The 13,777-nt window shown below is 46.8% G+C and overlaps 1 protein-coding gene across 1 annotated transcript in view; it reads left to right on the forward strand.

Moving 5' to 3' along the window:
* The window catches only part of LOC135898815 (dentin sialophosphoprotein-like), a 34,665-nt gene that overhangs the window by 4,400 nt on the left and 16,488 nt on the right, over nucleotides 1–13,777 (forward strand). The window contains exons 2-4 of the mRNA XM_070536445.1: nucleotides 11,128–11,185; nucleotides 11,262–11,350; nucleotides 12,405–12,536. Coding sequence (XP_070392546.1) covers nucleotides 11,128–11,185; nucleotides 11,262–11,350; nucleotides 12,405–12,536 — 279 coding nt within the window. The remainder of the gene's footprint in view (nucleotides 1–11,127; nucleotides 11,186–11,261; nucleotides 11,351–12,404; nucleotides 12,537–13,777) is intronic.

Genomic DNA, 13,777 nt, shown 5'->3' on the forward strand with positions numbered 1-13,777 from the left:
TCCGGAAATTGTAATTATAGTTCAGATATAGAAAAAATATTGCAGAAGTAGCGGGGAGTCCCGTGGTTAGCTCCTTGACACTTCGTTGAAGCGATCGGAGTGTTTGATGGGGGATGTGCTCTTTCTGGGGGACCTCCTCTGTCCAGTACATGCTGTCGGGTCCTTGCATGTGTGTGTCACTTAACAGTTACGAGAGACAGATATATACATATACATATATATATATATATATATATGAGGTGCGAAGGGCAGGGAGGTTAACCGGAAGATAGACATCCAGCTTGCCGCCCTCCACTGGGGAAGGGGTAAGGGGAGTCAGACAAAGAAAAAAATGCCCACACATATAATGGTGAATGCAGTCTCTTGTGACGCAAGGGTGAAATGTGTCCAAAGAGCACCACACAGACATAAAACGAGAGGGAGATGAAAAAATAAAAATAAATGGGCAAGCTCGCGTTCGGTCGCGCGAGGTTTGAAACAGCGAAGCTGGTCGATTAGGGACTATTCTGGCTACTGGTAGGTTGACGCAGTAGTTCTGCGGAAACCCGCAAGGTGGAGAGAAGTAATAAATAAGGGAAAATGAGACATCCACCCATTCGTAGCAATTGCTACAAAGGAAACCCATACGGGTTCCTCGAAAGAAAGGCTCATAGTTGAAGAAAAATTCGTCTTGGTCCGAGACTCGAACCCGGGACCACCGCCTTTCCGGGGCAGCCGCTCTACCATCTGAGCTAACCAGGCGGCTAGCAGATGGCAGGGCGAACTCGAATTTGTCGACAACACGAAGCAAAGGCAAGAGTTCGACGTAGTAGTTCTGCGGAAACCCGCAAGGTGGAGAGAAGTAATGAATAAAGGAAAATCAGACATCCACCCCTTCGTAGCAATTGCTAAAAAGGAAACCCATGCGGGTTCTTCGAAACAAAGGCTCATAGTTGAAGAAAAATTCGTCCTGGTCCGAGACTCGAACCCGGGACCACCGCCTTTCCGGGGCAGCCGCTCTACCATCTGAGCTAACCAGGCGGCTAGCAGATGGCTGGGCTGCGATTAATGTCCCGTGAATTTACTTTGCCCCTGCGGGACTCGAACGTTTTCACCATGTGTCGTTTGCGTTCGTTGTCTCCGGACATACGGGTGCACCTATCACCTGGGTTACCTCGACGTGAACAGACCATGCTGTACCGTCTGTGGTAGGCGTTGTATTTACAAACTCAGATGCTTTCCTTACTGGAATGACCAACAGCCCCACGTGCGACACATGCAACAGCGATGAGACGCTCGCACGTATTATCTGTGTCTGCCCGCGATATAGTGCCCAGAGACAATTGATGTGCAGAATACTGGACCAGTTGGACAATCGTCCATTATCAGAGCTCAAAAATTTAGGTCAGTGCTCCCAAAGAACATCCGCGCTGAAGGCCTTACTCACGTGATTAAGGTTCCTGCGGTCTGTGGGGCTTCATGATAGACTTTAAGAACGCCGCCGCCTACCACTCTATAGCGCACGCGGTTTCTTCGTGCTCGTCTCTCTTTCTCTCAATCTCCCCCTTCCACTATATTTCTCTTTTTAACCCTCTTAACCGTTCTCCCCGGGCAGGGTAGCCGACTGGAACTACCTCTGGTTAATTACCCTGCCTCTCTATGTATTCTTCTCTCTCTCTCTCTTCCGCTACTTCGATCACCTCTCGACGCCAGGAAAGCGCCACGGCTTTGAACGGCATGCGTTGGTCGGGAAATACACGTAGGCCTCGCACGGTTCCATATATATGACAAATAGGTTTTCGGGGCTCTAGGGCTTCATAAAAATTTTGCCCACCATTGAGACTCCAGTTTGTGAATTCGTCGCTGGGTCTTCTTTAGCTTGCGTCTGACTATTCGTCAGAGTGCGCATCGCATTCTGCGTTTCATCCTTGATCGCTTGCCGAAGGCCAAAAGCGAGACATTTGCGAAAAGCATTTTCTATGCTTGTTTTGAGTGTAGGCCAACCAATTCGCTGGATTGTGTTTGGTGAATAACAGCTGGCCAAACCTTTAAGTTTGAAGTAACTGAGGATATGGTCGTTCCCATGCATCTCGATCTATAAAAACCACTTAACACTATGCAAACTAGAAGAGAGGCGTGCAGACAGGACACAAGAGTAGAGAAGTGGACAACACGAACGCCGACTATCAACTGAAGGGAACACTGAGGCGAAAAATGAAAGAAGACACAAAACTCATCTGCGCATGCTCAGGAATGGCAACACCACCTGTCAACCGGGTACACGTGCTGGTCTACGTGAGAGATAACTGTTAAGGCACTTAATCTCTTCCTTATGTAAAGTAATCGAAGGCTGACTCACGCACGCACTTCCACCATTATAGATATGCCAAGCCTCTACCATAAGACGCGTATCTTCATTCTTATGCCTGTACAGTATCGCGCATTCATCTAACTTTGGCTTGCAGTTACAATCTCGGCAATGTAGCGAAAGATTAGAAGGCGATCCACCGGTTAACGACCTTTTATGCTCCATTAGCCTCTGATTGATACACCGTCCCGTTTGCCCTACGTAGAACTGGCCACAGCTAAGGGGAATTTGATATACCACACCCATACGACATTCTGTACAACTGTTGTTCTTATTGTGCTTCACTGGACAAATATCTGTTCGTTTTTTGCCTTTAACCCGCTCCTTTTTATTCTGTACGGCAGCGCATATCTTACCTAGCTTATTGGGAGCAGTGAAAGCAACATTAACATCATATCTACTAGCAACTTTTTTAAGCCTGTGCGACACTGAATGAATATACGGAATAGCCACTACTCTTTTTTTGCGATTACTGCTTTCTGTGATTACGTCCGTCCCCCTGGAAACAGACTTCTTTAGGCGCTCAGCTACAGTGGCCACCGCTACATTAGGATAACCTGCTTCTAATAGGCGCCGGACCTGCGCATTAAAACTGGCGCTCATTTTGTGCATGCAGGATCTTGCGAGGGAAGACTTAAGGCACGACATGGCGATTCCGTTTTTTACTAATTTAGAATGCTTGGATTGAAAGTTTAGCAACGGCTTCGAAGATCTTGGGGAGTACTGCCAACAAACATGATTTTGTTCGAAGATCAAGGAAATGTCAAGAAACTGAATTACGCGTCGCTGAGGTAATTCCTAATGCCTATTAGAAGCAGGTTATCCTAATGTAGCGGTGGCCACTGTAGCTGAGCGCCTAAAGAAGTCTGTTTCCAGGGGGACGGACGTAATCACAGAAAGCAGTAATCGCAAAAAAAGAGTAGTGGCTATTCCGTATATTCATTCAGTGTCGCACAGGCTTAAAAAAGTTGCTAGTAGATATGATGTTAATGTTGCTTTCCCTGCTCCCAATAAGCTAGGTAAGATATGCGCTGCCGTACAGAATAAAAAGCAGCGGGTTAAAGGCAAAAAACGAACAGATATTTGTCCAGTGAAGCACAATAAGAACAACAGTTTTACAGAATGTCGTATGGGTGTGGTATATCAAATTCCCCTTAGCTGTGGCCAGTTCTACGTAGGGCAAACGGGACGGTGTATCAATCAGAGGCTAATGGAGCATAAAAGGTCGTTAACCGGTGGATCGCCTTCTAATCTTTCGCTACATTGCCGAGATTGTAACTGCAAGCCAAAGTTAGATGAATGCGCGATACTGTACAGGCATAAGAATGAAGATACGCGTCTTATGGTAGAGGCTTGGCATATCTATAATGGTGGAAGTGCGTGCGTGAGTCAGCCTTCGATTACTTTACATAAGGAAGAGATTAAGTGCTTTAACAGTTATCTCTCACGTAGACCAGCACGTGTACCCGGTTGACACGTGGTGTTGCCATTCCTGAGCATGCGCAGATGAGTTTTGTGTCTTCTTTCATTTTTCGCCTCAGTGCTCCCTTCAGTTGATAGTCGGCGTTCGTGTTGTCCACTTCTCTACTCGTGTGTCCTGTCTGCACGCCTCACTTCTAGTTTGCATAATGAATCCTTACCAACTAGCTCAGCTTTCTGTCGTTCTAAACTTAACACTAGTAGCGAAGAGACGTCATAGAAACGCCGAATCTAAGTAGCTGCTGTAAAATGAGCCTCCTAGAAAGGTAGGGGTTCCCATCTCTAAGCAGGGATAGTCCGTGATCAAAAACAAATGATGCAAGTTGCCGGCCCGTTGCGTTAATTTTGGAGCTTCCCCAAATAGGGCGGTGGGCGTTAATGTCTCCTATAGTAATATATGGACCAGCGACTACTGTCACGATGTCTTCTAGTCTCTAGCTACCAAACTGCTTTGAGGGAGATAAGTGAGTACTCACTAGCGTAAAGGCTAGCTTTTTCTTAACGTTTTCGCAAACCTACTGGTTCTCATTATGAAGCGGCACACGCTGAACGACGTAGGTAAGCTGCTGACGAATAAATACTAAGACGTTGCGGCTTTAGCTATAGGATGAGAACATGATTGATTTGTAGCCGGATAGCCGCATTGGGTGAGAAAATTCAGATTCACAGATTGCGATGATTGCGAAACGGTTAGGGTATACAAACTGACAAAAAACAGGCATCCGAGATCTAAGTCCTCTGGCATTCCACTGGATGATCGGTGCCTCTGTGACCTCTTCGCGGAACGATTGGTTATTGTCAAACATGTGTCTACTCGAGGGCTGCTAGGACTGTGCTTAGCGCGTCCAGCACTTGCAGGCCACTTCGACCGGTTGGAGTTACCATACTTCTCAGTAGTTCTTTGATGACGTTCACTAGGGACGGCTGCATTGGTATAATGCAGCCGTCCCTAGTGTCCCTCCTGCCTGGACTGCCAAGAGGCAGTTGGCAATATGTAATAAATAAATAAATAAATAAATAAATAAATAAATAAATAAATAAATAAATAAATAAATAAATAATCTGTCGGTCAACCTTTGGTACTCCATCAACCGAAGCATGCGTAGAAGTAGACATCAGGCGGGAAGATTCTTTGGTAGGCTGTGTTCGCGGAAGTGCAGGCCAGTCACATGCGGCGTTAGACTTCTTCGTCTCATTCCTTTTGTTGTTGCAGGTTTATTTGCGCTCGAAGCTGATGAACAGCACTCCGTTTTGTACGCTTGCGTTGACGATTACGCCGGCGTCGTAGTTTCAGCAAGTACTCTGTGGGATGAGCTGTCTCTAACCATTTGTTTGAAAATAGAAATTTATCTCGTGATTTGCAGACAATGTTTGGATGAGGCAACATGGAAGCCACTCTTGTAGGACGCATTCGGTTGTTCTCCTGATACCTTTATGCCCTTCTATGATGTTTTCATGTGCCCCTTTTAATATGCCAGATCTAAATGCTTTTGGTATGACCACCTGCTTAAAGGTTCTGCCAGTGGCCCGGTGGTAAAGGCGATACAACAATCCTTTTTCTTCCACGAACTCGTAGCTGTGGCCCTTTCCCGAGTTAAACGACTTGCTTACTTTCGCAAAAATATGTTTCAGCGTCGGGTCTTTCCGCTGTTCTTCAATGAGTTGTCCTTTTGTCATGTCACGTAAGACGATTGTCGGAACGCACAAGGGACGAATCTTGCCTTGTTCTTCAGTTCTGGCTTCAGCCACGCTCGATACATGCTGAGGCTTCCTAGGCGCCTTATTCAGCTTCATTTCTATCGGCGACGACTCAGCGTTGGGAGCAGCGGGGTGCTTCCAGTCAGAGTCCGGATCGTATGGTCCTCTGACGCCTGGAAGATTTCCCAGAACAAGGTTATAGAGGGGCTCGTCCATACATGCCACTGTTAACTTGCCTGTAAAATACGGCGTGTTCACTGGCACGACAGCCTCAGGCAGGTAGCTTGTTGAGCCATCCAGAAGAACAACGTTCCTCTTTCTTCCCGTCATATATACCTCTGGAACGAGTTCCCGTCTGACAACTGCAGTATTACAACCGGTGTCTCGTAATACACGAACACTTCTTCCCAGCAGCCGGCCTTCAACCACTGGCATCCCGTCGATGGGGAAAGTTACAGCAGTCCCAGGGTTCTTGTCCTCGCTGTCACTTGATTGGCGAATCTTCTTTCCTGGATGCTTTGATTCTTTCACTGGACGAGTCCGGACTGGTCGAGATTCGGTGAATGCACACGCAGAACTTGGTTTGCTGTCCCCGTACCGAGTTCGGCAATTTTCAGCTGTATGCCCCGTTCTGTCGCACAACTCACACTTCAGCATACGCTTAGGTGGGGCACGGCAGTCAGGATCCAAATGTCCAAACCGATGACAAAGGGTGCACATAAGTTGCGGTTTCCTGGGAGCTTCAATGTTTTTTCCACCAGAATCCTTTGTGTTATCGGGACCCTTTCCTAGGTTCGTCCAGTTCTGCGCTTCAAGAAAGCGATCCGTCAAGCTAGCAAGTTCGTCAAGGGATTTGCACTCTCGCTCCTTCAAGAAAATGACTAGCTTTGGCTCACAACAACGCAGAAACTGTTCAGAGATCATGTGATCTCGTAGATCTTCATATGTTTTAGGCACATTAGCCATCTCAATTCAATGGTCAAAATAGGCTGAAATTCTTGCTGCTAACTGTCTTCCAGTTTCGCCCTCTACTGCTCGTGCTTTACGAAACTTTTCTTGGTAGCCTTGAGCCGTGAATTGAAACCTTTGTAGCAAAGCTTTCTTTACCTTCGGGTAATCTAATGAATCGGTGGCAGTCATCCGACCGATCACAGTTAACGCTTCCCCAGTCAGACACATGCTCAAAGCAAGAGCCCATTTTTCTTGTGGCCAGTCCTGTCCTGTTGCTACGCGCTCAAATCGCTGTATATACGCGTGTAAGTCATCGCGTTTCTCGTCGAAGAAAGGAAGTAACTTCTGTGGGTTGAGGGATGACGAGGAGGTGCTGGGCGCAGTCAAAATTTCAGAAGCCGCTGCCGGCATATTACGAGCTCCTTCCTGAAGCTGCAGCTTTAGCTGGAGGATCTCGCGCTGCCTCTCGTCAGCTTCCTTGATTGCCTCTCGCTCCGCAGCTCTCTCGTCCCTTTGTTTTGCCTGTTCGGCCTCAATCCATCTGCGAAGTTCTGCGCCTGACAATCCTATTTGGAGACCTATAGCCGTGATTTTCTCTAAATCCATGGTGCCGTCTACTAATGTGTGTCTGCGCTCAAGCGAAACTGCCCCCTTTCACTGTATTTACGAGTGAATCCTGGCAGGCTCGCCAGTTTGTGATGTTATTGGGGCCGGATCACTCCAGAAAAAGGGAGAAGCAGCACGCGAAAGCAAAAACACACATCAGACTTGTATTGACCTACACGACACTGATAACGGCACACACACGTGACAATGTCCCAAAATGCCTCATAGGCGACATGCACTATATGTATCGGTGGATTACGATCGGCCAGCAGGGTCGGACAACAGTGTCGGCCGGCGGGTCGGACAGCCGTGACCAGCGGGGTCGGACAACAGTGTCGGCCGGCGGGTCGGACAGCCGTGTAGGACGACCGGGACGGTCGGCTGGGTCGGACAGCCGGGTTGGACGGCCGGGACGGTCGGCTGGGTCGGACAGCCGGGTTGGACGGCCGGGTCGGACCGCCTTGCGGGGCTCAGGTAGCCGGCCGCAGTCACCGGGTCGCGTCCACAGCTGGCGGGGTAGCCCTGTGGCCGCTCACCCGAACGCTTGAGTGCCCCGGTTCCGGACCGCCAGCCCTCCTGGACCAGTGCCCAGCGAGGAGAGCGGGGCGAGGTAACCTCCCAGCGGGCGACAGTGTTGCTTCAGGTGTGGCGTATTGGCGCGGTCGGCGATAGCTCCTATGGGCCAGACGCCCAGCGAGGAAGCTGCTTTTCGACGACCGCCGAACCTCGCGCACTGCTCACGCCACGGGCCACGGGCCACACTCTCGCGCCACGCTTTTTGAGGCGCCACTGCCGACGCTCCCCCGTCGGCGTCGATGATGATGATGACTCTCTTGAGGGTATTTGCCAAGATTCACTGTCCTCTTCGCCCCCGCACGGCGCACAGTCTTCGTATGTTTATGTTTCCACTCCCGCGTACCATATATTATGACAGCCATCACCGTTACTGCACTTTAGATTTGTTGCGCGGAAAGCGTCAGCAGTGTGCGACTTAGCACAGTGAGGACAAATCGTACTCTTTGTACAGATACCATTGACACGGATAACCTCAATGCAATTGTGGCACTGAGGTGGCCAACCTTGGCATGTTAAGGGATGGAATCGCCCTTGAATGTCAACTTTACGTAGCGGGTGTTACCAAGGCGAAGCACATGCGTGACATTAACATCTTCGGTCGCTGGCTTGATGAGAATTGGAAAGTCCGAGTTCAGTATGGCCAAATAAATGCCATAACTGATGCCCGCCATGCATGGCTCTGCCCAATGGTACAATCACTCAGACTTTGATGCCGCCCAAATGTTTTATTTTCCAAAGCTTGTCCAACACGCTACCATCTGTCACGTCCACAGCGAGGATATCCTTTCGCGTGTTTAATCTGACTGTCCTTACTTCATTCGGCGCAATGCCCTCGAGGAACATGGAAGAGAGCTTGCCTCTTAAGTGCTGGAAGGCTGATGGAAGAGTCATCTGGCACGAATACACTTATTTTCTTCATAGTAAATGTCCTTCCTGGTGAAGACACCTTGAAGATCCTTCTTTTGGCCTTCCTGCTCATGACAGACTCAAAGCTGTCATTTGACGAGACATCGCTTGTGACGAAGTACAGTTCGGTGTCCTCGCTGGTGCTGAACCAGATACCTCGTTTTCTCGATGAGCTTACCATAGCCGACCTCTGCCTGGGCGCCACCGCGTTTGACTAGCCACAAGGCAGTGAGTCTCGCTGATGACCTCGCATGGTGCTGGACCAGGTGCGTTGGTTCACCGATGAGCTACCATAGCAAACCTCAGGCTGGGCGAAACTGTGGAAGGCTCAGTCTACACGAGGCAAGGAGCAGCGTTCCCGAAAAAATGTGAAATTTTTTACATAAAAATGCGACGAACAGAGACAGAAGCGTTCTTGTTCATGTTCATTAGCGAAATGGCACAATCCACTCTGGGGGATCGGCCATGAATCGAGGGTGAAAAAACTGTTGTCATCTTTTTGGCAAAACAAAGCGAAATGAACTAAATATTTTGTTAATATGAATTAAAATGTCTGCTGTTACAGACATGAATGATAAAATATCTAAGTATTGCAGTAAAAATTATGTGGGCATATGAGGCACTTCGCCGTCGTCGGCAAAATCGAGAGAAACAAGAGTATGAACCAAGAAGCCTCGTTTGAAACTATCCTTGAATCATCGATAAGCAGTCCACGATAGCGTATTACACCACACGCATGTGGGCGTTTACTTAGCGCGCTTTGAACCGCTATTACGCCCTCGGAGCTGGGATATAGGGATAGAGATAAGTGATAAACGAAAGGCAGGGACGTTAACCAGGCTGAGCCCGCTTGGCTACTCTAGAGTGGGAAAGGTGGAAAGCGAACGGAAGAAACAAAGAAACAAAGAAGGAAAGTTCACAGTTTGCACTAACACATACACAGAAGCGTTCATCGTTCAGTCAGCAACAAGCGGTCAAGAAGGCGGAAAGTCAGAGATGCGCCACGTCGGCAACAGCACTATAGTCTTTTCAGAGGTGAGAAAGCGTGCCCTATCGCGTAAAACAATCAGGTCTGTGTTGACCCTGTCCAAACAAAGTAAAGTTGCGTGGTATTTGTGTGGTTCGCCCACTGATCCAGCAGAAGTTCATTCTGCGGCACTCTAAATATAACTGAACCATGACGGTGACGTCAGCGCCATCATCATTCAGTGACACGATATATACTTGTTGAGTTACCGAAGAAGCGAAAGCCCACGTCTGCAGTAAAATGCTTGTTCACTTTACAGAGGAGAAGGCTCTAGGACACTGGTCCAGGCGGGCTTCGGCACTCAAGGCCTTAAGGGCTTTGCTGAAATTTTTAAGGACACGCGAATTATGCGATTGCCTTTGAGTGTTGTATCGCGTAGTATCGCGTTACTGCGTGAATTTCCTTAATTTTTTTTCTCCTCTTCTTCTTCTTTCTCCTTTTATTCCCTTTACCCTTTTCCCCAGCACAGGGTAGCCAGCCGGTACTTACACTGGCTAACCTCCCTGTCTTTCCTCCTGTTTGTCTCTCTCTCTCTTTTGATTTGCGCGCTTTTTAGAGAAGCTTAGGCGGCTAAAATTCATTCGGAGCTTTTCGCTACGGCGAATCTCAAAACCGATTTGTTGCTTCAAGAACTTAATCAGCACCAACATCAGCCTTTCAATTGCAGAATGTTAATCCGTGAGGGCAGCGAAGTTTCGAGCAGGAGACGTCTACAATTTGCAGACTTGTACTGTTGAACAATGACTGCATCTTGTACAATCAACGACGAGACCAAGCGGTCGAGCCGCAATATGCCGGTCAAGTGAGAGACGAACGGCAGTGTAATCAGCTGAGTTTGAAAGAAAGGATAAATGAAGTGCTCGGAGAGGAGCGAAAAAATTCTGCAGTCGCAAATGGAAATTTCGATCAGCTTGACAGGGGATCAATTGATCCACCTAGCCGATCGAAAATTCATTTGCTGCTAATACCCATTTGTTGTGCTCGCGGAACGATGGCTCAATGGATACTGTGCTTTGCTGCCGACGCAAAGTCATGGGTTCCACCACAGGCCGACGCGGATGCATTCAGACAGGGACTGAATTCTAAGCGATCTCGAGTACTTGGGTTTATGCGCATGTTAAATAACCACTAAATTATTCCGACGTCATCTACTACAGTATCTTGTTTGGCTCAGACATCGGTCTGAGAGGTTAAAAAACATAAATGAAGAAATCAACAAAATAACCCGTCACCAATGGCAGAAACAAAGAAAAATGTAGGGCCATCATTACCACATCAAAAATGCAGTGAATCCGACATTGGGTTAACATAAACTCTAGATGATAATAGTTAGTAATGAGACGGTGAAAAACACAGAGGTGAATATTTTAGAGAATGCGAGTGTCGTAAAATATGAATCTAACAATGCAGTCTAACTTTACGTCTTTTCTTGCTTGCTGATTGGTTAAGATTGGCGTATGTAAAGAGGTGGAGGAACACACTTCACGCCATACATATGATGGCGTTTGAATCATCAACTGTCTGCGTTCTTTTGCAGCTACCCAGACGTTGACCAACTCGGAAGATTACACCAAGCACGAAAGCGAAACGCCAAGGTAGTATTCTACCTCCATTATACTTCTGTTCTGTTTCGCTCAACTGTAGTTCACATGCAATTTTATTATCTTCCAGGCTCAAAATATGCCACAGAACACAAAGAAGAGCACAGGTCTTCCTACATTAAATAAGCTCAACCGGTTCGAAGCGCCAATTACTGTATAGTGAGTACTTTTACAAGACGACAACTTGCAGTAACAGTGTTATCTTTTTGTGGACGATTTCAACACATGGCTTTTTTTCTCTTGTTTTTATGCAGTATTGTCGCTCTATATGCTATTTTCAAGACCCCAATCCCCTCTTGATGCTTTAGCCCTAAAGAAAATATGTATATAATAGCTAGCGCATTCATAAACTACATTGTCGTTGTCATAGCGACCATGCTTAGCGTTCGTGTAGGCTTGTGTTGGCTTTTGAGAGAAACCAATAATTGGAATACTCTGTATGTAAACAGAACTAATTCTTTCCGAGATAGTAAACGTCATAGGCGAATATCATTGCTTTTAAATATTGTGAAACCCTCACGAGGCAATGATTAGGCACGTAATATGAACGCCATTCTTGTGTGTGTCTATTCTTGCTTTGTCATAATACTGGTCGTATGACTGGAATGTCTAAACGATGAGTTCGTTTAAATGATCGAGTGCCAGTGTGCTTTTCGGCCCTGCGAGATTCGCAGTTCTGTCGCCCGCTCCCCTGCGATAGTTCGATTATAACAAGGCTTCATGATGATCGGCCCCCATGCCTCTGGTGAAAACTGCAACCGCTGGTTAAATTTTTGACATACTTTGGCAACCCTTAGAAACTGGTCTGATCCTCCTGCCATCATGTCCCATTCGTGCAGAGCTGACTCCTTTATTTCATTCAAAGCAGCAGCCATGAAATCTGTGTGCTAAATTTTCCACAATATAGGTTTACATGTAGCAATAAGGCCTGGGAAACCGCGTTTTGCAGGGTCGTCATTAAAACGGTTCACGCGCATCGAGAGGCTCGCTCAAAGTTTATGAGCACACGAACACTCCACTTGAACATCTGTGAACTAAGCTTCTGCATCCTGTTTTTCTGTTATAATTGTGGCTTGCCTGATGTCCTAAAGGTAAACCTTTATGTTTCAGTTTGGTTTGTTAACACAGCTAGATGTTGCACCCCCTACAGAAGTTTATGTAGAGACAGTGTGTGCAGCCGGCATTAATCTTCTATTTGTTTTTGTATTTTCAGCATTCACAAAAACGATTCGCAACGCGAAGCTCCAATACGCTGCGTTCTTGTGGGCAGGGATCGTATCAGCATGATACGAGTCCTGCAAGTAGTCGGGCAGCGCATGAAACTGGACGCGAGCTACGTAAGAAAGTAAGCCCAATTGTATCACTATTTACGATAGTTTCAACGCTTTCGCTCACTGTTCAATGGCCTTCTAAGGTGAAAATAACGACCTTCATGTGAGCATTTTGCCATTGACCAGCAATCTTCGCTTTAATACCTACAAAACCACGATTGGCTGGCATGTGCTATCACGTGAACAGTTCAGGCATAAGATCTTTATTGTAAATACGAGTTCTGATACCCTATGTTAACGCTTCCTTAAAACCGCGTGACGTGGTGCAAGCTTAATATTCACCATCTTTCACGGTAAAATAATGTGCGTAATTTCAATTTAATCTTCATCTTTTGAATCCGCAACAGCGATAAAACTACGATGAAGCAAGACAGGATCGCAGACAACGACTTCCGTTTGTTAATTGACTTTTGTTCGTGCTCAAGTTTCGGCACTTGCAATTATGAACGCTTGCTACAGTTGTATGGTGTCGGATAGATAATTACAAGTTCGTATCGCTTATTCTTTCGGTTAAATTGATAGTTGTATATTGATAAGCACGATTTTACGTTCCTGTCATCGGAACATGGCTTTGCTCTGAACATGCACTTGAAACAAGCTTATCAGTCTGCACTTGTCATCACGCCACCATGGTAACAAGAATGCTGACATAACATGAGCGTGGGAACGCGAACGTTAATGTAAAATGTTTGCGTTAAATTATGGCACAGAAAGTTATTGCTTTCATTTCTTTCCTGTGAACATGATGGCGTCATTTCGTTTCTCGATGCGAATGGCTGTTTCGTTTGAGAAGTCTGTGCCATCGTGAGAATGAGAATGAAGCTATGAATAATTGATAGTTGCAGCATGCATTTGTAAGTGTTGGGGGTATTTATCTGTGCGCGGCATTCACAAATGCGCACCTAAAGGACGTCATGTTGTAAGCGAGTTATCAGCAACACGTTCGACGACAGGTTGTGTTTGTAACATAACGCAGGTAACGAGCTTGACATTATAAAAATCGCCGCCAAATTAACTGAATTCCCCCCGGCGTCCCTCGAGCTGAGGTATTCTTATTCTGTAACAAAACCCCGGCCCTCTTGTGAACGCCAGACAATTACAGTGCACCTTAAGTTTTCTGCCAATCAGTGTTACCACAAAATTTAGATTCTCATTACAAAACAAAATTTAGCTCACTGTCACGTCAATCTCACTTCTTGCCGTTGCGTTGAACCATATCGCTTTATTGAACGTTATTACTACACTCTCAAATCCG

The sequence above is a fragment of the Dermacentor albipictus genome, chromosome 3 (assembly GCF_038994185.2).
Source record: "Dermacentor albipictus isolate Rhodes 1998 colony chromosome 3, USDA_Dalb.pri_finalv2, whole genome shotgun sequence".
Taxonomy (NCBI): Eukaryota; Metazoa; Arthropoda; class Arachnida; order Ixodida; family Ixodidae; genus Dermacentor; species Dermacentor albipictus.